Raw genomic sequence first — 23,121 nt, 5'->3', positions numbered from 1 at the left:
AAGACCACAAGGTGATAATATAGTATCACAAAAATCTTAGCTGTGGGCCTTGATGTTTTCAGAGATTATTTAAGACATTTTCACAAGACAAGTCTCTGTGAACTAAGTGACCCTAGAAACTAAGTGACCCCAGGAACATGACTGACCAATTAAAGTGAACCTGAGGAAGAAATGGAATATGGATAAACAGTTAACAGAGGCAGGAAATCGAAAATCGTCCGGAGTTGACAACAGATAAAGCTAGAAATGTGTTCATGGGACACAGATTTCCCCAACATTCAAATGCAGGGTTTCACTCATCATTTTGGGAACATGACCAGAACCCCAGAATTGGGAATTTTGCATCATTTTAGACAAAATTTAGGAAAACCGGCACTGTATTACATATCAAATAGAACAATAAAATAAAATATTTGGTTCATTCAATTCCTTTTAAATTTCCCTTATAAGCACATTTTAAAATTTGAAAAGCGAAAAACAAAATTTACTATGGCATTGCAGTTAAGATGTCATAAAATGATAACCTTTTTAGTTTTTGTTGTTTTTCCCTTTTAATAGAGAATTTTATCCCTGAAATTGGAAAAAAAACATACAATCTTGGACATGGATCATGACCAAATATTGGTCATAAAAATAAGCCAACAGAAACCCTGCACTATTTTGACTCTGTTCAGACAAACAGCCTGAAAGCTTGACAGACAGACAAGGGTAAAATCTATATACCCCCACCCCTATGTGGGGTATGGCAATTAATATTACATTCTGATGTGGCCTAAGCTCAGATATTTCTAGGGGTAATATGTATATCAAAATCTTATAATTTCTAAATATAACATCTTATCTTGCACCATGTCATTGCTTGTTTATAGGAGTCTTTGTTTCCTTCATCTTCTAGTTGCTGCTGTTGATTTCCTTGAATCTTTTCCTTGCTGAGGGTCACACTTTTTCAGTATCTTTTACTTCTATGGGGTTACAATTTTCTGTCCATGTTAAGGGCGACAAAACCCTGAATTTCACACTAGAGGTTGGTCCATCACTTCCAGCATACAATTACACTTGGATCATTTTCTATGATCTCATCCAATTCTTTATAATTTAAACCTGAATAATAAATACACCAAAGATATACAATTACCCCAAAGGATAACAAAATGTGTCCAAGGAACAACATATGGGCCAAACAACAATATAAATTCAAAGAAAATAAATATAATAACAATATAACTAAAAATATACATCAAATGAATATAATAAACAACAACGTTTTTGACAAACTCACAGGAAACATACAAACTAAAGAATAAACAAAATGGTACAGAAATTCAAAAATATATTGACATGGATCTGGAATAATTTTAATATTTTATCTAATATACTATTTCTAGCATGTTTACCTGATTTACAGCTGATTTCATCAAGACTGTGTGTACCATTAAGCCACTTGGATAAAGATTGAACTTTTGGGGACAATCTTACATCGCTAGGTAGTTTAACCGGATATCCGTGTAAACGTCGGATTATCTTGTTCTTTAGTCCAAACTGTATAAGTTTCCTACATAACAAATATACAAATATGAAATATTGAAATATAACCAATTACATTAACAACACTTCAAATATAAAGAAATAGAAAACTAGAAACTGTTTTTGTTAAACACATATATAACTTGCATTGTAATACAGTTATAAAAGAAAATCAACCTGAGGGTGTAAATGCTGAGTACTATCAAAGGGCAGACAAGAAATAATTTTAGATCGAGAATTATATCCAAGTTTAAATAGGAAAGAATATATATACAGTGTAACTTTCGAATTCCGGAACTTCTGAAATCCGGAAACTTCTAAATACCGAACAATTTTTTCGGTCCCGAATTTTTCCCTTCTATTTTCTATTAATATAATACTTCTGAATTCCTGAACTTCTAAATTCTGAATTCCGGACAATATTTTCGAAAAATTAGAGTCAAATCAATGCAATTTTACCTCCAAAAACCGGAAATATCCAAAGGTGTGAAATACATTGTAAATCGAGAATGTTTACCCTGCAGGAAGATTTAATCTCCCTATCGATTGTTTACTAATTAGCGGTGACCGTGTAATTTGACACGCGTTAAAATCACAAACTGTGAAATGGTATGTTTAAAGTGATGCGGTTAATCAAAGTAATTTACGGCGGTCAGTTAATTTGAAGTGTTTATTAGCGGATTAAATGACAATTAATTGGACAATGTATGTATCAAAAGTCTTTAGGGATTTTATTGCATTTGATGTAATAATTAGTTAACTAGCATCGGACGATATGTAAGTTTATGCAATTAACAACATTTCTACAAACTGATAGAAATTCAGAAGCATTTGCAAGTAAGATAAAAATGTATTCTTTTCATTCACATCTTTATCTTGATTAAAAGACTATTATATATGATATTACAGCAAAAGGCCACTTCTTCCTTGACATTTAGTGATATTAAGTGGCTTAGTCTTGTCCGCATTATCATAAACCTCTGAATTCCGGAAACCTCTGAAATCCAAACTTTTTGACAAGTCCCATGGGTGTTCGGTTTTCGGAAATTACACTGTATATAATCACAGTAAATAATCACAGTCAATTATGCAATACAGAATATTAGGTCCAACTGTGTGAAAATGAAACCTTGCCTGAATACACAGATAGCATAGATGTGTCCATTTTTACCTCTAGCAGCTATGGGATAATTACTTCTCAAACTTTACCATAAATAGAAAGTATTGACCACTTAAAACTTAGTGATAGTGGTAATAATGACTTTACTATGCCTCCTTTAACCTGCTAAATTTCTTAAATGGACATGATAATTTCCATTATAATTTTGGGGAAATCAAGAAGAAAATTTAAGTTGCTCTGCCAAATGTATAGAAACTGGTCAGACTGCAAAGTCTTGCAATCTGACCTTGCTCTACACTGATGACAAAGAGAATACACCCTTCCAGCAGTGTAATGGTTAAGAGCATATAAATGTAATAGAAAACAGTGAAAAACTGTTGAACATTTCAGGGCTCCATGTAAATCTTATGACCTCTTATGTAAATTGTTAATATTTCCAAATTAAAAACAAAACTTGTCCTTAAACATTTAAAATGCAAGCTTAAGCAAAACATGCAAACAAAAGCCTTAAACAATGCTTCATATTTTTTTCTTACATACATATTCAATTGCTTACTATCCTTTAGAGTTTAAAGTAGATCTGTCTCAAGCCTTTAAGTTATAAAACTCTTCTGAGTTCTGTCACAAACCTTAGTATTTTCATTCTGTGCTGGTTTCTAACCAATAAAATATCAGAGATTTGCGTTCCATCAGAACCTTGGTTTGAGAGCTATAAATAAACTAAAACTCGGCCAAAATTCAAAATTAATACGTCACCATTTGAGTCGACAACTTAATACTATTGAAGGACATGAATGGTGACATGTCCAGGGTCCGTACTCTCGGTGCCTGAAAGGGCAGATGGACCTTTATTAATCTTAGAACACACACACACACAGCCAGCTTTGGACAGACTTTCTACTGATAGGTACAGGCTTGTCATTATGTTCTGATAGTGATTGTGACAATCATAAGATGATACTCACTTCTCATCAATTTTGAGGGAATGTATATTAAATCTCAAACACAGATCTTTCACAGTAAGTCCTGGAGCAAGGCTGGTGTATAACAGGAATACATCTCGAAAGTTTGGCTTAACACGAGCTGAAAACATATATTGCATAATTATATACACGATTGTAAATAATATAGTTTGTTTAATATACAGTGTGCATTCTACTCGTTATTAATGGAGTAATACAATAGAAGTTATAACATAATTATTTTATAAAATTAAATTTTTGTGAAAAGATAGTTCCTATGGCTAAATTTAATCAATTTATTTGTGCACTTTTCAATATTTTTTTTTTAAGTTTTTATAAAGAACATCCTTCATTAACATAGTGAAAAAGGCTTATTTTTTTCACTTAATTTGTACCATTTAATAATACTTTTACTCATAACAATTTTTAAATAAAGTTTTCATAAAAAATGTCCTTTAACACAGTGAAAACACGCTATTGTAATTGCTTTTAAAAGCATTCCTTTAACAAAATTCAAACCTATAAAAGTAACAAAATATTATTATTTTTGATTCTATTTTCTGTAAGGTAAAATATCCTATAATTAAACATCTGTCAATTGTAGTCCTTTTGGTGCTAGGGTTTTAAGTCACATCTACAAAGTTAAGTTCAAAGGTCATGTGGCAACTTTCCTGCTTTACTGGTGAAGGAACACCTCAAGTGCCCACATGTGCATTATTCCAGGCAGGAGCAGGCTTATGAGTAGAACCATCAACTTTTTCTTAAGCTAACTTAATAGCTTCCTAATATAATAGAATAGGAAGTACCAAGCGAAATTCAAACTGACAGCTGTGAGGGCCAAGTTAGTGACCTTAACCACACAGCTTTGAAGCCTGATGACCATGTTTCCACTACAAATGAAATTCTTCCACACACACAAATATAAAGATGTTTTATATTTACAAGCCTATTTTCTTTATATTCTGAATGTCCTTCATATAAAATTTAAGTAATTAAAATATGGACCATACTATCATCCAGCAATTTTCTGCAAAAATAGCCACCGACCTACCTATCTCACATATACAGGTAGAACAAGATATGTACATACCTTTAGAAGCAACATATTTCAAGCAGTCTTCCTGTAACTGGGGATCATCTGCTAAATTCTTTATTGTGTTTGTTGTTGTATACATGTTTGAATACTGAAATGACAAATATATCACTAAAATTTGAGACTTGACATTCTGTGTTACAAAATATATCAAGTTTAAATCGGGAGACAGCAAATTTTGTTCAGATCTCTAATTAATACAAGATAAAGAAACCAACTTTTGATGTGTATTACCACCACATAAAACATACCCATACAAAAATGTTTTCATCACAATATATTTAAAGGTACCTTATTTAGAAATGTATACATGGATGGCCATGATTCGTTACCCTAAGCATTTTACAGTGCCAGTTTGATACACTATATTTTCTGATGAACCAAGCATTCTATGTTGAAGAAATTTGGCAGATACACTAAATTTACTTCTATGTTTAAAAATATCCAACCTTTTTCTATCTTAACGAACATTTGTAGAGACTTTCTGACATACACAGTAAGGGCATTGCCTCTAGGACAGGGACAAATTTAGAGCACCTCACAATATATATTTTCAATATAGCAATTTAGTGTTAATTATGTTATTTACTGACTTCATTGAATTATTTTTTCGTGATTCAAAAGGCATTCATAATATTTTAGGTATAACAGAAAGAACCTACCTGAAATATGGAGACTATGGTAATAACATCAATATGCCTGAAAAATATATTTCATAATTTATAACATTTCTTTTAATTATTTTCTCAGGTTAAGCACAAGATTCACAAGAGCATTCCCTCTCAGCTGCAACCAAAATTTTTTGCTCTTGTTGGGTGTTACTCAAAGGTTGTATTGCACATGGTAAAACAGCATTATAATTGTGTCTTTTTGCCCCCACTCTAATACATACGCTGTAGGAGCAGTAGTCCAGTGGCAGGACGCGCGGTTAGGGATCAAGAGGTTCTGGGTTCGAACCCCACCAAGAAATGAGCAAGAAATTTACATGCGATTGCTTCACTTCACCCAGGTGTAAATGGGTACCTGCGAGGGTGGTATAATTCCGTTGCGCCAAAGTGTCAGCTGCACTAAGCAGAGTTAAAAGACTCCCCAGGGAGATTGATAGATAGATACCAGTAGCCCGATGACCAGGGGTAATAGCTGGAAAGTCGGTGAACGTGCGTAATAAATTGTAATGTGACTGACCAGCATCAGGTGAATACATTCTAACCTTGACCTTTTTATGTAGTGGCTTCATGTTGAAACACAACTCTTAACCTTGCTGTTATGATTACTTTTATCAAATTATTTTCAAAACTGAGCCATGCAAAATAAAAATACAGACTGGAAACTTAATCAAATTTTTTATTTTCATAAAAATGAAATAAGATAATGTAGACAACTTACAGTAGATTTTGTAGACATGCTTTGACAAGGTTAATTTCTATGTCAGCCTCGGCCGCTATCTTTGCTACATGATTATAACCATCTATATACTGTAATACCTGCAGTAGAAATAATTGAGCCATGTCACGACAAAACCAACATAATGGGTTTGCAGCCAGCATGGATCCAGACCAGCCTGCGCATCCGCGCAGTCTGATCAGGATCCATGCTGTTTGCTTACAAACCCTATTACAAGTAGAGAAACTGATAGCGAACAGCATGGATCCTGATCAGACTGCGCAGACTGGTCTGGATCCATGCTGGTCGCAAACCCATTATGTTGGTTTTGTCATGACGCGGCTCAAAATATTATAATACTGCATGTTTGTAACGTTCTTTCTCATTGGATAATTGTGAAATTTATTTAATCTATATACACAGCTGCAGTTGATTTAGGAATTCACTTCGTTTTTTTTTTCTCTACTAAAGAAAGTTTGCAATATAATAAATTCATTTTTAAAATTATTGTCAGGTAATATGGCTGTATGTAAATGGTTATTTGAAATATAACCCCTGCCTTGCTGCTCAATGTATATAAACAAACTATTTTATATAGGGCCATATTACCTGTCAAAAATCTTTATAACTAATAATATACTGTAATACCTGCAGCAGAAATATAGGTACATGTAAGATATAATCATCTTATTTCATCTGATTCTCAAGAACTTCAAAGACATACATTCTAACTCATGGCTACCCCACTCTTCAGAATACTGTTTAAAAAGCTCACTCAATGACAAAAAAATTTAATCTTACACAAAAACAGTAATGAGTAACAACTATAAAGACAACTATTAAGATCTTTCAAAGGAAATTTCAAGATTGTCCAAAACAATTCCAAGAAAATTTCAAACTGTCAAAGCTCAAAAAATAGCATTCTTTTCAAGTTATAACTATTACTTCATAGTTTCAAACTCTTCAAAATGCCATATTTTTCCACTCCCACCTTATTGATATTTTTTTAGAATAACTAGAAAACTAAACAATTGACATAGCCTGAATGAACTTACCATGTGTTTAACCTGTGAGTAAAATTCCAGATATTTGTTAAACCTTTATCAAGTTAAAAGTACACCAACATACAAATCACTGTATGAATACATGTAAATAACCTCTGTTTTGACATAGTATGAATCTGGTAACTACCGACTAAAGGTCATTGAATATTTAAATGTCTCAGGGCAATATTACCAAATAATACCTGTTGAGTAGTAAGATCCCATTTTGTATATGTCATTCTTGGTTTGTCGTGTATAAACACAGGTACATCATGGTCTTGTACAGGTTTCGGATCCTCAATGGTAGGTGATAACTTCAGATTTATTGTACAAAACTCATCTGAAAATAGAATCTAGTTATCAACAATTACCTACATAAAGTATATGTAGGGTTACATGAATTGGGGGACGGGGGCATTACAGAATCAGACAAGATTAGTGCCGCGCTAATAAATGCATTAATATCACCACATCAATCCCTTTACCTGCTCGTTTAAAGCAGCAAGCCTCCAGATTCATGCTAACTTTGATGAAAATTAAAAATGTATTTAACAGTTTAATATTGTAAAGTTACCAAAAGAATGCAAATTACACATTATCAATGGCACTTACCACCTACATGTATGTAAATTACTATAAAGAGGTCAAAATATTCAAAAATAGCCCTTACTGTGTTAGTTAAACACAGTAGAAATATAGTTATAAATACTGAAAAATTCAGTCATAACCTTAACATGTAAATTTTTACTAGAATTTGAATCTTTATACCTTTTCTAAAATCTTAGTACATTTTTCTCAAGTTTAATTTTATTGAAATATTTTTCCTCATCTTGGGATGCAGCTTTAAGCGCTTTAAATTAAATGCATACTGTGCTCCTGCATGTGTTTAAAAATGAAAAAAGTTAAGTCTCTAACTGTGCTTGGACACCCGCGCATAACCTAGCTTTCTTAACTAGCTGGATATCTGCCTCACAATAATGACTCTAAAAGTCAATGATGGGACTGAATTTTTAATCAGCAATCTTGTATCTAACAACTTAACTTACTCATAAACTATCTTTAGCAAGAATTCCAATATTGTTTGAGTATTTCAGATACCGATGAAAGAAACATGGTAGTAAATAACAAAACTTACTTATAAACAATCCACAGCTGCCTGTAAAGTTAAGTTTATCACGAATTTCCTGTAAGTAACGTGGAATAGTCTCTTTCTTGACCTCTGTTGACAGAAAACTGCTTTCTAGCTGAAATACATAAACATCATAAATTGTCCGTCTAACATATTCTCCAAGGATATATATATAATGCTATACAGGGCTATCTATTATGATTATCAAGTAATATATAAATATATGATCCTTTATTTTGGCAGGAACACCTATTTCTCCTCCAAGAAGCATTTTAAGGTCTCATTGGCCTCCAGGCATCAAAACAGTAATTAACACACACAAGGGCAGCATTGTCGCAATATACGCCCATTATAGAAGCTTTTGACAGAGATGTGGGCATTATAGATATGCATATAGGAGATATGCTCTGGGCAATATCTGGATATACAATCTTCTCTAGTGATTTTTTTATCTGAACTTTGACCCATATGTGTGACCTTGACCTTAGCCACAGGGACCTAAATTTTGCACGCTACACTGCCTCACAATAGTGAACATTTGTGCCAAGGTAAATTGAAATCCCTCTATGCATGTAGAAGTTTTGCTCCGGACAACATCTTTCAATGAGCTCAACTTGTGACCTTGACCTTTGACCTAGAGGCCTGGTTTATGCGTATGACATGGCTTCTCATAGTAGTGAACATTTCTATGAAGTTTCATTAAAATTTCTCCATGGGTGTAGCTCCGGACAAAAATTGGATTCCGCCCGCCCACCCGCCAGGGGGAGAACTATAATACAACCCGTTTTTCAAAGGGGCGTATAAAAATTGCCAACATAAGGACAGACAGACAACCAGGTGCATAACAATATTGTCAAAAAACCTTTGAAGCTTTAAAAAAACTTCCCAATTTTAGAATTACAACATAATACATGTTAACAAATACCTCAAGCTGTGTAAAATACGATGCTAGTTTTTTTACAACCGGTTCGTATCTGGCCGTCCGTGTGTCTGTATCAAACACAAAGCAGCAGTTAAATATCAATTCATTTCTGTTATATTTCTTGTCTTCTATACATACAGGGCAGCCAACAATCTTCTCACCTAATGCAGTACTAGAAGAAAAACACAGACATACAAAAAATTTTGTATTTTGATACCTTTAAATCCCTTCATCTTTGAATTGACTGCTTGAAATTCAAAGGCAGAAAAATTCATTACACACTACATTGTATCAGCAGAAAATATACAAAGAATCATACATGAATTGATATAGAACTGCCATTTTATATAATTGAGAAACAGTGATATGACGCAACTAACATGAAAATTAATCAAAACTTCATGTAAGATTTTATTCATGAAACAATCAAGCTTTCTGAGTTAATCTATTGAAAAACAAGATAAAAGGTACAAACTACAAAGATATATATCTAAAATCTTACACAGTGATTAATCTTGTCATCAACTGCGGTTTAGTAATGATGAATTTACTGAGTTCATCAAAATGCTCCTTTGTCAGATAGTCCTCCGGAACCTATAACACAATTTGTACATTTGTTCATTTATATACACAAGTACTCTAGAAACAAGAATGTATTTGTTAAACATAAGTGCCCGCCTAAGATTTTTGTCAACAACTATTTTTCAAAAAAGGTTTACCCCATTCACTCAGTTATGGACAGACAAATTGCCAAGAAAATAATGTAAACACAGTGATATAACACTGACAATGTATTTATCTCACTGTCATGAAGCAAATTCTGGGATAAATGTCACCCCACCCCCTTCATTCTAAAGCTGGTTCATTGGACACTTGCCCCCTACCCAGTGGAAATGTATAGATGGACACTCAGCCCCCAGAATTTTGCTAAATGTATATCACCTGCATTTGTCCTCGTATGTTTACTTTAATATATTTAAAGATGCTCCACCATTTTGTCAAGAAAAAAAAGAAAACAAGGATAAAAGTGTCAAAGTTACATGATGCATGATACAAAGTGCATTGTATTGTGCTTATGATTTAATAATAAATAGTTTAAGATAGTTTGTTTGTTTTGATTGGGTTTTACGTCACACCGACACAGTATAGGTCATATGGCGACGTTCCAGCTTTACTGGTGGAGGAAGACCTCAGGTGCCCTTCCGTGCATTATTTCAGGCACGAACGGGCACCTGAGTAGAACCACCTACGTTCCGTAAGCTAGCTGGATAGATTCCTCACATGAAGAATCCAAAGTCCATGTCGGGATTCGAGCCCGCAGCGGTGAGGGAGTTTAAGATAGAACGTTGCTGTTTTTTTTAACTTTTGTATGCTTATGATTTGTTGTTTTATTTGTATGAAAGATGAATTATTAAAAGATTGATATTCGTACTTTCTTTACTGTACAGTAACGAGCATGGCGATTAATCATAAAAATGTAAACACACAAAGACAATTGCTGTTTCTTGGTAAATATCCTCGTTTAAAGACATAAAATAACATATGCATTTTCGACTTTCATATAACTTTGAAAAGTGCCTTATGGCTAGACAATACAGTGTGTCCTGGCTAGCCGTACTTGACTCACTAAATCACTAAAACCGATTAATTCTGTATTTTTTCATCGCATTTTAACAGGTGTTTAAATGATCCAGTTTAATTAATTTACAAATTTGAAAACCTAGCTTAACGCCTTTTTCCGGTACATTCTGTACTAGCTCTGGGGAATTCACCTAATGAAGCGTAATAATGAACTCTATGTTTTTTTGCCTTTTTAAATTAAAGTGTTAAATTAAAGTGAAATAAAAACAGATATTTCCTTTTAAGAAAATAATTAAATATTATTGTATGAATAACTCAATACAAAAAATAAAGTAAATACACAAGTTTACACAGAAAATATCTCTATTCATAATGGAAGATGCCACTACGACTGTTTTAATTTTATTGAATTTCAATATAAACAATTTATTTTTTGAAAAATTTGCAACAAATATTAAAGGAATATTGATAATTTTCAAACATCAATTTTTTTTCACCTAAAATGGTAAAATAATGATAGAAAAATAGAAATTTCATGTAATTGTATTATGTACTTTATTTGGTGTAATTCCCCAGAGCGATAGTTCAGTTGGTTAGACCACTGACTGTCACTCCTGAGGTCCCGGGTTCGATCCTGGGTAACACACTAGGGATTTTTCAGCGACACTTTCAGTGTTTCCCACCTAACAAGATGTGTACTGGTAAGAATCCAGGCAATCCTTGCATGTATCAGTGCTATACACTGATGCGGCATTAAAGTTTTGGATTAGACCTAACCAGAATAACATACCGGTAAGTTAATCTTAACCTTATTTTTCACTTGCAAATACCCTTGTCCCAATCAATTGATGTGCATTTTGCGATAAACAATTATTCTTATATCTTTCTATTCCATTTCAGTATCAAAATATTAATACTGTCATTAAAATTGCCTATTTAACTGTAAAATGACTACAGTCTGCCATGCAAGACATCGTATGACGTCATTCACAGGAACCGATTTAATCATTAGTTGTGTATTATATTTAGAACATCTTTGTTGACATGATTTCAATATTTATAATTCAAGATAATGTTTTTATTTATTATCTTTAAATTTTTTAGTATTTAAAGCTGCACGCCTCCAGATGAGCCAAAATATTTCAAGAAAATCAATATTGAGAAAAATGTACTAAAATTTTAAGAAAGGTAAAACATTCAAGATCCAAGTTATATTTTTCATGTTATGTGCGGTTTAAGACTGATTTTGCAGTATTTTATTACCATATATCTGCTGCGTTACTACTGCAGTAAGGGCTATTTTTGCATATGTTGATGATTTTTTGGTAATTTTCTTGGATTGTAAGTGCCGATTGCAATATGTAAATAACTTTACTTGTTCACCTCACAATATTTTACTTTTAAATACATTTCCAAAATTTTCAAGAAAATTAACATGAATCTGGAGGCGTGCTGCTTTAAATATGATTTTAATAATACAAAAGTCAGTAAATCACCTTTTTTCAATATCTTTAAAAAAGTAATTTATAAAAAAGTTGGAAGCACATGGGTTCCTAAAGGTCAATCTCATAATCACTTGGTCAAACATTTTGAGAATATATCGGCCAAGTGCTGAAATTTTTACCAGTTGGAAACTATTAGGTAGTTTATGTTCCTTATAAGATTTTTATTTGTCCATACTTGGCTTATCAACAGATTATATTATATGTTATTTTTGTTTTGGTGCCATATATGTGGATATATTACCTGTCAAGATTTTATATCACCCTAGCCGTTAGGCGAGGGTGATATTTTATCTTGGTAGGTAATATATCAACATAATATCACTCCAAAACAAAAATAATAATTTTATTACCCTTACCCTGCCGAGTTAAGACGATTTTAAAATAAATCATTGCTACTTCAAATGAAACGTCGAAATAAGATTCCCTTTAGGGTACCCCTCCATCACTACATGACGTCACATTAATACATGACATATTTACTTTCGAACCTAACGAATGTGAACAAGAGAAAAGGAGTAGTCTGTTGAACGCACTTTTTGGAATTAATATCAAGCTTTCCCAAAGTAATATTTGTTTTCAATACTGATGAGAATATGTATGATTACTCTATTTTGGTAAATATTTATCATTTGACAGTTAAAAAGTGCTTGTAAATCGGAATTTACATCGCGTAAAATCATACCGTACGCGCATCGCCACAGCGCATGTTGTTTAGAACGTGGGGTACCCAACGGGGAAATTTAGTGTGTATATTACCCGTCTGGCTCGGTAATATCAATTTCTTTTGTGTGATCAATATCCAATCAAAAAGGCGGAAAAAATCTGGAAGGGTAATAAATAGTTTTATCAAGGTATGCTTTACTTTACTTCATGGCATGTTAGATGAATGAATACCAGCGGGTCAGATTTCTGCCATGATTAATGGTGGACTTTCCCTATGGGTCTGTCTTCAGCGTTCACGTCATGTCACAGTATATAAACTGGTACGCTGAAGACCTTAAGCTATGTATCTCATAGCTTTCTCTAAAGTGACTAGTCTATAGGACTTCATGTCTACGTCACCGCGAGGGGTTTGACTTTAATGATATATAGATAGATAAGATAGATAGATAGGATAGATAGAGGTAAATCGGTAACGTACCGGAAAATGGTGTTTAGCTAGGTTTTCGAAAAGGTCAATTTACCGACCGGTTTTCGAAAAGGTCAATTTACCCATCGTCAATCTGTTTTCTTTGCGACTGCCTACTTATAACTTGATGCAAACATAACTGTATCGAACAATTTTACTACTGCTACTATGTGTATTAATTTATATGCAAGTAAATTTATAAGGTCTGTATAATCTACATCTAAATCTACATTATACTGCTTAACAATCAATTCTGATTATGACTAGCAGGCGCGTTGTCAGGGAACTGTTAATACGTGGAAAGTCCGAGCGGGGCCTTAGGCCCCGCGAGGGCTGTAGCGCTCTTAGATAACATGTATGACGCGTATAAATTCAAATGAAATCAAATTAAAAGTAAATGAAAATTTCAAAAAAATATATCCTATACCTAATGAGCTGTGAAAAAATCCTTTGTTAACTGGGCGCCGCCATTTTGAAATCCTTTTGAGCTAAATATAGATATTAGAGCACTTTTAATGAGTGTCTACATAATTTAGACTATTGCTAGCGTCTGCTATATAACACTTCCGGTGAGAGAATGATGTGCAAAATCAGAAAGTAAACATGCATTTAATTGATAAGAACTATAGTAACCATTATAAATATAAAAAGTTACTTTACATATCCTTTTTGATAAATTAGCAAATTAAAAATAACGTTAAAAACAACAACTGTGATTAGAGATTAACAAAAAATGGCGGACAGGATTTTCCAAACGCCGACACGTGCGCAGTGGTCCCCCTTTACGTTCGGAGATTGTCGGAATATTCCGAGCGCTCCGACGATAGGTTGAACACCACCAATTTATTAGTTTTGTTTACAGTACAAAATACCTGCAAGAATGATCTGGTTTACATGTACAACAAACATGTTATGCTCAAACCATACTTCATAAGAACTTTCCGCGCCATAGGTAGCACCTAATTTCATATTAAAAGAAATTATTTATACGCAAATTAAAAAGTTAAAATAATAAAAGTACTACAAGACTATTAATTTAAAAGACATAGTGTGCAGTTTAGAATTTATAGAATGGGTCGTGCCTCTCAGTAAAGATGTTTAAACTGGGGCTAGACTGAACAGTTAGAGGAAGGCTATTCCAAAGACGTATGCTCCTAGGAAAAAAAGAATTTTGATGATATTGTGTCAGGCTTCGCGAAACTGTTGAAAAATTTGCCTGACATTCGGTCAGACAAACTTTCAATTCTTGTCTGACTGAAAGAACTTTTGTCTGACCGAATTTTTTTCCCAAATATATGTATATGGTATACTGTGCTCCTCTTAGTTCACGGTACTTAACACTTTAAAACAGTAAAGAAGACAAACAATAAACTTACACTACAAAAACTTTCATAAACTGTATCATTTAGTCATTTTTCTGCTATATGACACAAGGAAACAACAATATATTCAATCAAAATAAGTTTTAATTTGTCAGATGTAGACCGTGTGTCGGCCATTTTGAAAACAGTATGTCATCATTTAATCGCGGTAATGGTGTTTTATTTCAGTTTTTCATGTTTCAGTTAAAATTTCTGTATGTTATTTTGCATAATTTTAATTATTAAAAGTATCTTTACATTGTAACTCAAAATTTTTCTTTCAACAAACAAAAACATTTAGAATGATGATTGTTTCAGGCATATGCACAAATTTAATGGACTATTGTTGTTTTTTGCAGAAGTTTGTAAAATGTTGTTCAGTTTTACGTAAAAATCTATAGATTTAAATTATTTTGCACAAAAACTTTGTTGTTAAGGTGTTTGAATAAAATAAGTCAATTCTGACCAATTTTAACACTGGTCACATGAAAATATGCCATTACCGTGAGATAAGTGATGACGCGGAATTAGTGATGTTGAATATAATACCTTTGTGTTTTTTTTAAAGATATAACAACTTTTAAAGATTTGCAACATAATTTTATTCCCTTAAACATTAGTTTATCCAGATTGATGGACTCTTGTCTGGAAATCAAAACATTCATGATCAAAGCGGCCATTTTTCCATTTACCCACAAATTTTCTCGGCGGGCGCCTGGACTCGTATTCCTTTTGTTTCGCCTTTTTTTCTTCATTGGATAGTTTACGATTTTTGCCGGGCGTAATGCCAGCGTAATAATGTAGTTACACCGACATTTTGGTTATTGACAGTCGTATGCATCTAGAATTTGATTGGACACTTATAATGAAGCGGCGAATCAAAACTCGTTTTACATTTTTTTATTCAAGGGAGAAAACTCGGTCTTGATCGGTCTTGGATATATCCTGGTATTCGTACCGGACATAAGGTCCGGAACTCCGAAAAAAAAATATCGAACCGGCCTGATTTTTGCCGGACATGTCCGACGGTCCGGCAACTTTCGCGAAGCCTGTTGTGTCCTTGAGTAGGGTATCAGGTAGATTCTAGTTCAGATTTCTTGTTTGAGTAAGGTGTTGGTGGTCAACAAAAACAATGTTGTTTTGGATTTAACACAAGTAGGTTACAGCACTGATGTTTCGACGCTGTTCAAGAGTTTGCCAATTTAGATCATTTATTATTTTTGAGACACTACAGCAACATTATTTGGTTACGAATTACACGTGGTACGAATATAATTTGTATAAAAATACAATTTTCACACATTTCGCATGACAACCTAAAATTACTTGCTAAAAAGCTATGCAATAACTGCACAAAACATTTACCTACCTGAAACGCTATTTTGGGTCCAGCAGAAGGATGAAATTCGCTAAAAAATATGCATTTTATCTTTCCCGACATTTTGAAGATTGTGTCGCTGTTATGTTAACTAGTCATGATAAAAGCATGGGTAGTAAACCACTATATCATACCCGTGCTTACTACTAACAGCCAAATTATGCCTCAGAAATTCATTTTTTTTTAATTCTTTAGTGTCAAAAACGTGATTATTAATGTTTTAATAATGGATTGATTAAGAGCATGTCGCGTGTTAAAGATCATGTATGGTGTAATTAATTAAGGATGTAACAACCAAAGGGACCAGGGCACAGTGTTGGGATAGTGTAAAAAAGTAATTCTAGAAAAAAAAACTTTATATATAATATATAGACCTTGTCTATAAATTATATATACAATATATATTTTTTTTAAAAATTACTTTTTTACACTATCCCAACACTGTGCTGGGTCCCTGTGGTAACAACATTAAAGTGAAAAAATTTTATTACATGCTTTTCGGTGGTTTATAGAAATATATCAGTGATTTAAAACTGGTAATTTCACTGTTTGAAACAGTGAAATTACCACTTTGATAATTTCACTGTTTTGAATTTAAGCCCCTTACGTTGTTTTAGTGAAATACCAGCGTGCACAGTACTGGGTACCAACTTAATGACGTGACGTCGTAAATGACGTCACGTTGTATTATTACTTGGCGCGCTTTTCATTCATTTTTAGGTTTAATGTCTTTTTAAAACGTTTCTTTGCATATAATAAAAAGAAAATTTGTTTAGTTTAGTGTAAGATCGAAATATATTTCACCTTGTGAACACCAAAAGTTCATATTTCACTCGTGGCTGCGCCACTCGTGAAATAAACCTTTTGGTGCTCACTCGGTGAAATATATTCCTATCTTACACGGAACTTAACAAATATCCTCTATATATTTCTATATAATTATTCTTCTAAAACAATTTCCAAATATCCCAGAATTTGTTAAATATGTACTGCAAATGTTTATAAGCATTATAAGTAATCATTAAAATGTATGCATTCATTTCTTATTGAAATATTGGCTTAGACTTTATCGAAAATAAATTTCTAATTACCTCCCTTAATTTACATGAAATGTAAATTCGGTAATATCTTTACAAATAATGCTTTTTGGAACCACGGATTTATATAACTAGATCTATTATTGTAATATAAATCCGTGTTGGAACTTACAATATTTATAAATCTTCATTTGAGCATCATATTTATTATATAAAACCATAAAAAATTGAGTTACAGGATCTTACTACTGAAGAAAGTAGCGACTAACAGACAGTACTTCGTGTATCGTAAAAAACAAAGTGGTATTTTGACTTCAATACAAAATACTAATTCACTATTATTATACAAACTGCCAAAAGAACAAAAGAAGCAAAAGATAATGCATGTATATGGCAGATAAGTATAAGACATTTTTTGAAAGCTTGAAATAGACTTTACAAGATATACCAGTAAGTCGACCTAAATATTGTTCTTCGTTATTATATATCTGTGCACATTTTTCCACATTAAGTGCACAAATATGACCCAGCAGAAGAGGAAAAAAATCCGAGTAAAATTATGTCGCCGGTTGAATATGATGGTGGTGGTTTTGGTAGTTCACCGGCCTTCAAATCACAGCTGTAAACTTTGAAGTCACCAGAGCGCAGTACATGTACGTTCAGCCACCGCATCGTTCCTTAGTGGAAAAATTCATACCCATAATCACATGAAAAATATATTGTAAGATGATATCTAAGTTCTTAGTTTCAGATCCCCATCATTTTTGATGTCAAATAAAGTAGTTGATATCAGGAAACAATAGTTGTACTAATTTATGATGGAGATCTATTCGCATCTATTTGTGAAGTTTCAACCACATCCGGCCCGGCTTTCACTAACGTCCTCAAACGGAGACAAATCTAAGTTGAGATTTGTCTCAGAAATGTTTCTAAAGTAAAAGCCAAACTGAGAAAAATCTCAATCTTAGTTTCTGAGTTGAGAAAATTCTCAAATTTGAGCTGAGATTTTGACTTTGAGAACGTTAGTGAAAGCCTGACTAAATTCCCCATGCTTTGCAGTCTTAAAATTATACCAGAAGATTTCAAGGATTTAGATGAATAAACAATAGTAACTGTATTGTTTTCTTTATTTCTTTGTCAATGTCAATCACATATGAGTTATTCACAAAGAAGTTCCCTGCGCAGCCCGCTGCCTACGCCTGAGTTCGGCTGCCATACGGTTTGCAGCTTGTTGCAAAACCCTCCGCCGTTGAATGTAGAAAAATAGTTCTATAAACAACCATAATAGTATTAAACCAAGCGTCAAAGTAACGGCGAAGAACAGAAATGATAAACAGATCGAGAATACAATATGAGCTTTCTTCATTTGATGATCTGTTGCGTATGGATCCCCTGTGACCCTTTGGAATTCTCTATCTGCACCAAATGTCAGTATTCCTGTCAAGCCGGTAACCAGGAGAAGAAATATAATAAAACCAAGAAGCGCTGTCCGTTTCCGGTGGGAGAGTGGTTGGAACTGAACCAACTGTTGTCTTAAAGTTTCCAGAGCCTGAAATCATAATCAAATTTACAGTAAAACTTCAAATACTGCACACCTAAGTAGTTCGTGACGTTCACGTTGCACGTGTATTGTTAAAAAAACAACCTAGGTCTACTTTCTTTTTGAAACAACAGTTCGTCGCCCTATTCTAAAAATGGTGTATCTACAAATTCCTCTTTTTTGGGAAAAAGGGGTTAAAGGTTCAAGACTTTGTAACTTTTATATAATAACTCCTTACAGTGTGGACTTCTGGATTGGTATTATAGATGTCAACATGTGATGAAAGCACTTTGTTATATACCTTTATAATTTGCAGTAATAGTAAAAATTAAAAAAAAAATTGGAGATAGACCAAAAATGTTTATTTTTAGATTAAAAAATTACTCTAAAAATGAGTTTGCGGAGATATGACAAAGTAAGGCTAAAATTGTAAATACTTTTGGAGTTAGTATTTTTTAAGAGTAATAATTTTACTATTGAATATTAGTAGATTTTTACATTCTAAAGAACATTTTCAGCCAGAGTGGTTGAACCGCTGACACTGAATCACTTTATCTTCGTAAATTACTATGTCAAAGTGTAAATTCATTCACGTGATCTCCAACTTGGGCCTTTCTCGATAATAACAATATAAAATTGTGCCATAAAAAAAGAAAAGCAAACATTTCACAAAATTTTTAATCAATGAACTTGCTAAAACAAACTGACACATTTTGAACCATTATGAAAAATGAAATGATTGTAACCATCTCTAATATTGTGATTAAATGATACAGATATAAATTATATTACCAATAATTCTTTTTAATTCACACAATTAAAGTCAATACCACATGCATTCAAAGTCTCAAGTATTGTTTGTGGTTTAATATCAACGTATGAAAAAACATCTGCTCAAGTTCTAAACAATCTTTCAAGATTGCAAAATCGTCGTTTTCAAGATTTTACATCCAGTGAATTTTGCGATCTCCCATATTGGTGTTTGTCGCACACATAGATACTGGACATTCCACGAACAGGCTAAATCAAACCGAGCCGGCAACATTTTAGATCATGCCGTATTGTGCTTTAAGAATTCTGCTATTATCTAATAAATATAATCATTGATGACCCGGAGAACACTGAAACTCGCATGCAAACTTAAAATCTATGTTTTGACAAGACAGTGGTATTCCGATCCATTTGGAATGTTAAATATCTATTTATTTTGTGAATATTTTAAGACTTGAAACAATGATTTATCTGAAACTGATGGCAAGTCAAAACTTCCCCACAGACTTGATGTTGTTGATATAAAATTCCATAGTTTTGTGGAAGTTCTGCTAACTGCAGTCACAAGTTCTAAAAGACAACATTTCTGTAAGGACAACGTCTGATAATGTAAGTAAGTCTGACCTGAAATGGACAAAATATTATCATTAACAATTAAACAACAACAATGTTCGATACTCCAAATGGTTCCAAATAGTTCATACGAATATCCGAATATAGTTATCCGAAACTATGTGATTGTGAAACTTTGAGAAATATATATAAAAGAATGATAATACTATGAAACAAATACTAATACAAAATATAAATTCACTTATAAAACGTATAAAAGCTAAAATATATTACTTACATGCTTCAGAAATCATTTTTTAACTGTTACTTTCCTAGTTAGCTGGCTGATTTAGATACGATTGTTGTTGTTATCACTGGAGTTAGAACAATTATATTGTCAGGCCCCTTCAGGTCACATGACATATATTTTTCAACTTGATTGGCTGGCACGAAAGATTAGCCTAAAAGTGTTACATGTGTTGGAGATACGACGAAAAAAGGCTAACAGCAAAGCTTTCCATTGGACATAGAACAAAATACAGACGCTATATCTACAAAAGTATGACGTAAATCTTCACAAGTTTTGTTTTGGAGATAGAACAAACTAATATTAAAATAAATGTGCAGTTATCTCATTTTTGGTAAAAATGGAGTTAGGACATTTTTAGAATAAGGCGACGAGTTGTACGGTATTATAAATTCGTCATGGACACTGACAAGTTATATAACCTTAAATCTTTTCTAAGAATATATTTTTCGCCACTTTCTTCAGGTAACAAACATTTAGTTAACATTCTCTGAAACCATTATTTAAACGTTATAAAATACATGTTTGCCCTTTCTAGAGTCTAAGTAAAAATTTATTTGTTTATCAGGCACAATGTGAAGAGGAAGAAAGTCTAAGGAGAAAATGTATTATTAAGTTCAACTATAAGCTTAACAGAGATATAAAGTTAGATCAGTCATAAATGTCAACGGCTTAATCAGACTTAATCAAACCGAGCCTTTTGACATTTTGGGCAATCTTTAGGGGTTTCGTTTTTTATCCACGTTAGTTTCATCGAACAGTAGTGAATTTACAGTTTTCATGGTAAAGATTATAAATGTTACCTAGGTATTACTATAATTTGATTAAACAGCTTTATTGTTTTGTTGATATTTCTATGAAAAAAATATATCACTGAGGGCAAAAAAAATAAAAAGAATAGAAAAAATACAAACTTCAAGTTGATTGCCGTCAAGTGCATTTGCTGGAGGCGACACACCTCGAAACGTCCCGCAACATATCTCACAGTGGTTCGAGCCTTTGTATCGAACCCACTGAATAAGGCAACTGCGATGCACTTTCGATAGTTGACCTTTACAACTACATCGACTTGTTTCCAACGGCTCTGAAATAAAACAGACAATATAATTATACATAATGATTGTAAATTATAAAAAATATGTACATGAAATGTTCTTTAAAGAAAAAGGAATAAATGACTCGGGCAATGTCGCCGTTTCATGAAATACTTTAAATTATCATTTAGCGTACAACAGCAACAATGATTATAACAACATCGACAACAATAGTAATAATAAGCATAGATGATACTTTATTAGCTAACATTTTTGGGCTTTGCGATGAGTAACAAAAAAATTTGCACGCAAACAAATCGTTTATTTTAAATTTCAAAGACAATCTTTTGAGATTGGACATGCTATGACTACATAAGAAGTTTAAAACATAAAAGTTGGACAAGTTTTTTTTACGAAATTAAACATGTTAATGGGTTGACATTACAATTAAATGCCGGTAGTCACTAACGTCATTGTTAGTATAATAGTGACGGTGACTGCAGAGACAAACTCCGTTCTTGTTTAGCGGACCCCAGAACTAAATGAGTTTGCACGCGTTTTTGTTACTACGCTTTTTAATTTGTTTTTAAGTGTTACTCTGAATTTTAATGTAGTTTTTAATATAAGCATGTAATAAGGCAGGGTTGTGCCAATATGGTATTATCTGGGTTCGCGTCTCTAGGCATATTCTAAAAGTGTCCCCACCCTAGAAAATTACAACAATAAAAACCCGTAAGTTTACCAGATGTTTCTCCATTGTCCTGACAAATTCGGCAACAAGAGGAGCTCGAACTTACGGTAGATTCTGTTGCAGGATCACTTGCTCCGTGGCCTGCTGTAGAGGAACATGGTATTTCCGAGTCAGGCTCATTTGATCTTTTAATTTCCTCTTTCTTGAAAAAAAAATCGTATTATTGTATTGTTCGTCTACGTTTTTCTTTAAGTTTAAAAATAGTTATATTTTTACTTTGTAATATAATGTAAGATGCTTTGACAGTGTTAAACTACAGTGTAAAATATATCTATGATTTTATCTTTAATAGCATGCTCAAAATCTGCCCACCTTAGAATCTTCGGTCTGGATGCTTTCAGATGAACTTTCCTTTTCCGTTATTGCAGTAAATTCTTGAGAATATGCACAGTCCATTTATGCAAATGTGTCTACACATGTCTCAAAATAAACAAGTAATCTTGAACAAAGTCCGCCAAAATTAGTGACGTTAATAACATCCGTTTTACATGACGTCACGACATTTTTGAGGTGAATATGACGCTAAATAAATAATCACGCAACAACTTTACATTTTTAAACAATAAAAATAAATAAAATGATAATACAAAAATCGACCGTATAACTTATTTTTTTATAATTTGTCTTACATCATCTTATTTTATTTTAGATCTGTGTTACATTTTTTCTTTTTTTTTAATTAATTATATATTCCGTAGAGGATAGGCCTATTCAAGTTTCTTCTATGGATACAAGATTTATTTTCATCGAGTGGTATGGAAATAAATATTTCACGAGTCGCAGTAGCTTTCATACCACAAGATGAAAATAGATCCTGTATAAATAGAAGATCAATATATCCTTTGCTCTTTTAACCTTATAAATAGGAAGAATTCCCTTTTAATTTTGTGTATTGGCTGAATCTAGAAGAAAGTCGTCCGGCAAGACACCAGTGAAAAAAACGGAAAATATATTTCACTGCAATGAAAAATAAATTTTTACAGTGAAAATACGGAAAAT

General features: G+C 32.8%; 2 protein-coding genes across 2 annotated transcripts; both read right to left on the bottom strand.

Moving 5' to 3' along the window:
* Positions 1-234: 234 nt before the first annotated feature.
* Positions 235-16,224, bottom strand: LOC132755451 (GATOR1 complex protein NPRL2-like). Its single transcript, XM_060746320.1, has 11 exons — positions 16,122-16,224; positions 9,679-9,770; positions 9,180-9,348; positions 8,261-8,369; positions 7,329-7,465; positions 6,086-6,183; positions 5,362-5,398; positions 4,697-4,790; positions 3,610-3,727; positions 1,395-1,552; positions 235-1,101 (listed from the first exon to the last, which is right to left on the bottom strand). Exons 1-11 carry the CDS (start codon positions 16,191-16,193, stop codon positions 1,034-1,036), a joined length of 1,152 nt encoding a protein of 383 aa, XP_060602303.1. The 5' UTR covers positions 16,194-16,224; the 3' UTR covers positions 235-1,033.
* Positions 16,225-18,276: 2,052 nt separating this feature from the next.
* On the bottom strand, positions 18,277-22,572 carry LOC132755458 (E3 ubiquitin-protein ligase MARCHF11-like). The gene is made up of 4 exons (XM_060746326.1): positions 22,435-22,572; positions 22,114-22,264; positions 21,252-21,421; positions 18,277-18,716 (listed from the first exon to the last, which is right to left on the bottom strand). The coding sequence occupies exons 1-4, from the start codon at positions 22,516-22,518 to the stop codon at positions 18,330-18,332; spliced, it is 792 nt and encodes a 263-aa protein (XP_060602309.1). The 5' UTR covers positions 22,519-22,572; the 3' UTR covers positions 18,277-18,329.
* Positions 22,573-23,121: the final 549 nt, after the last annotated feature.

Source organism: Ruditapes philippinarum, unplaced genomic scaffold (genome assembly GCF_026571515.1).
Source record: "Ruditapes philippinarum isolate M1 unplaced genomic scaffold, ASM2657151v2 ctg1397_1_1_1_1, whole genome shotgun sequence".
Classification (NCBI taxonomy): Eukaryota; Metazoa; Mollusca; class Bivalvia; order Venerida; family Veneridae; genus Ruditapes; species Ruditapes philippinarum.
The sequence above is the reverse complement of the archived record's forward strand: the minus strand, read 5'-3'. Positions and strand labels throughout refer to the sequence as shown.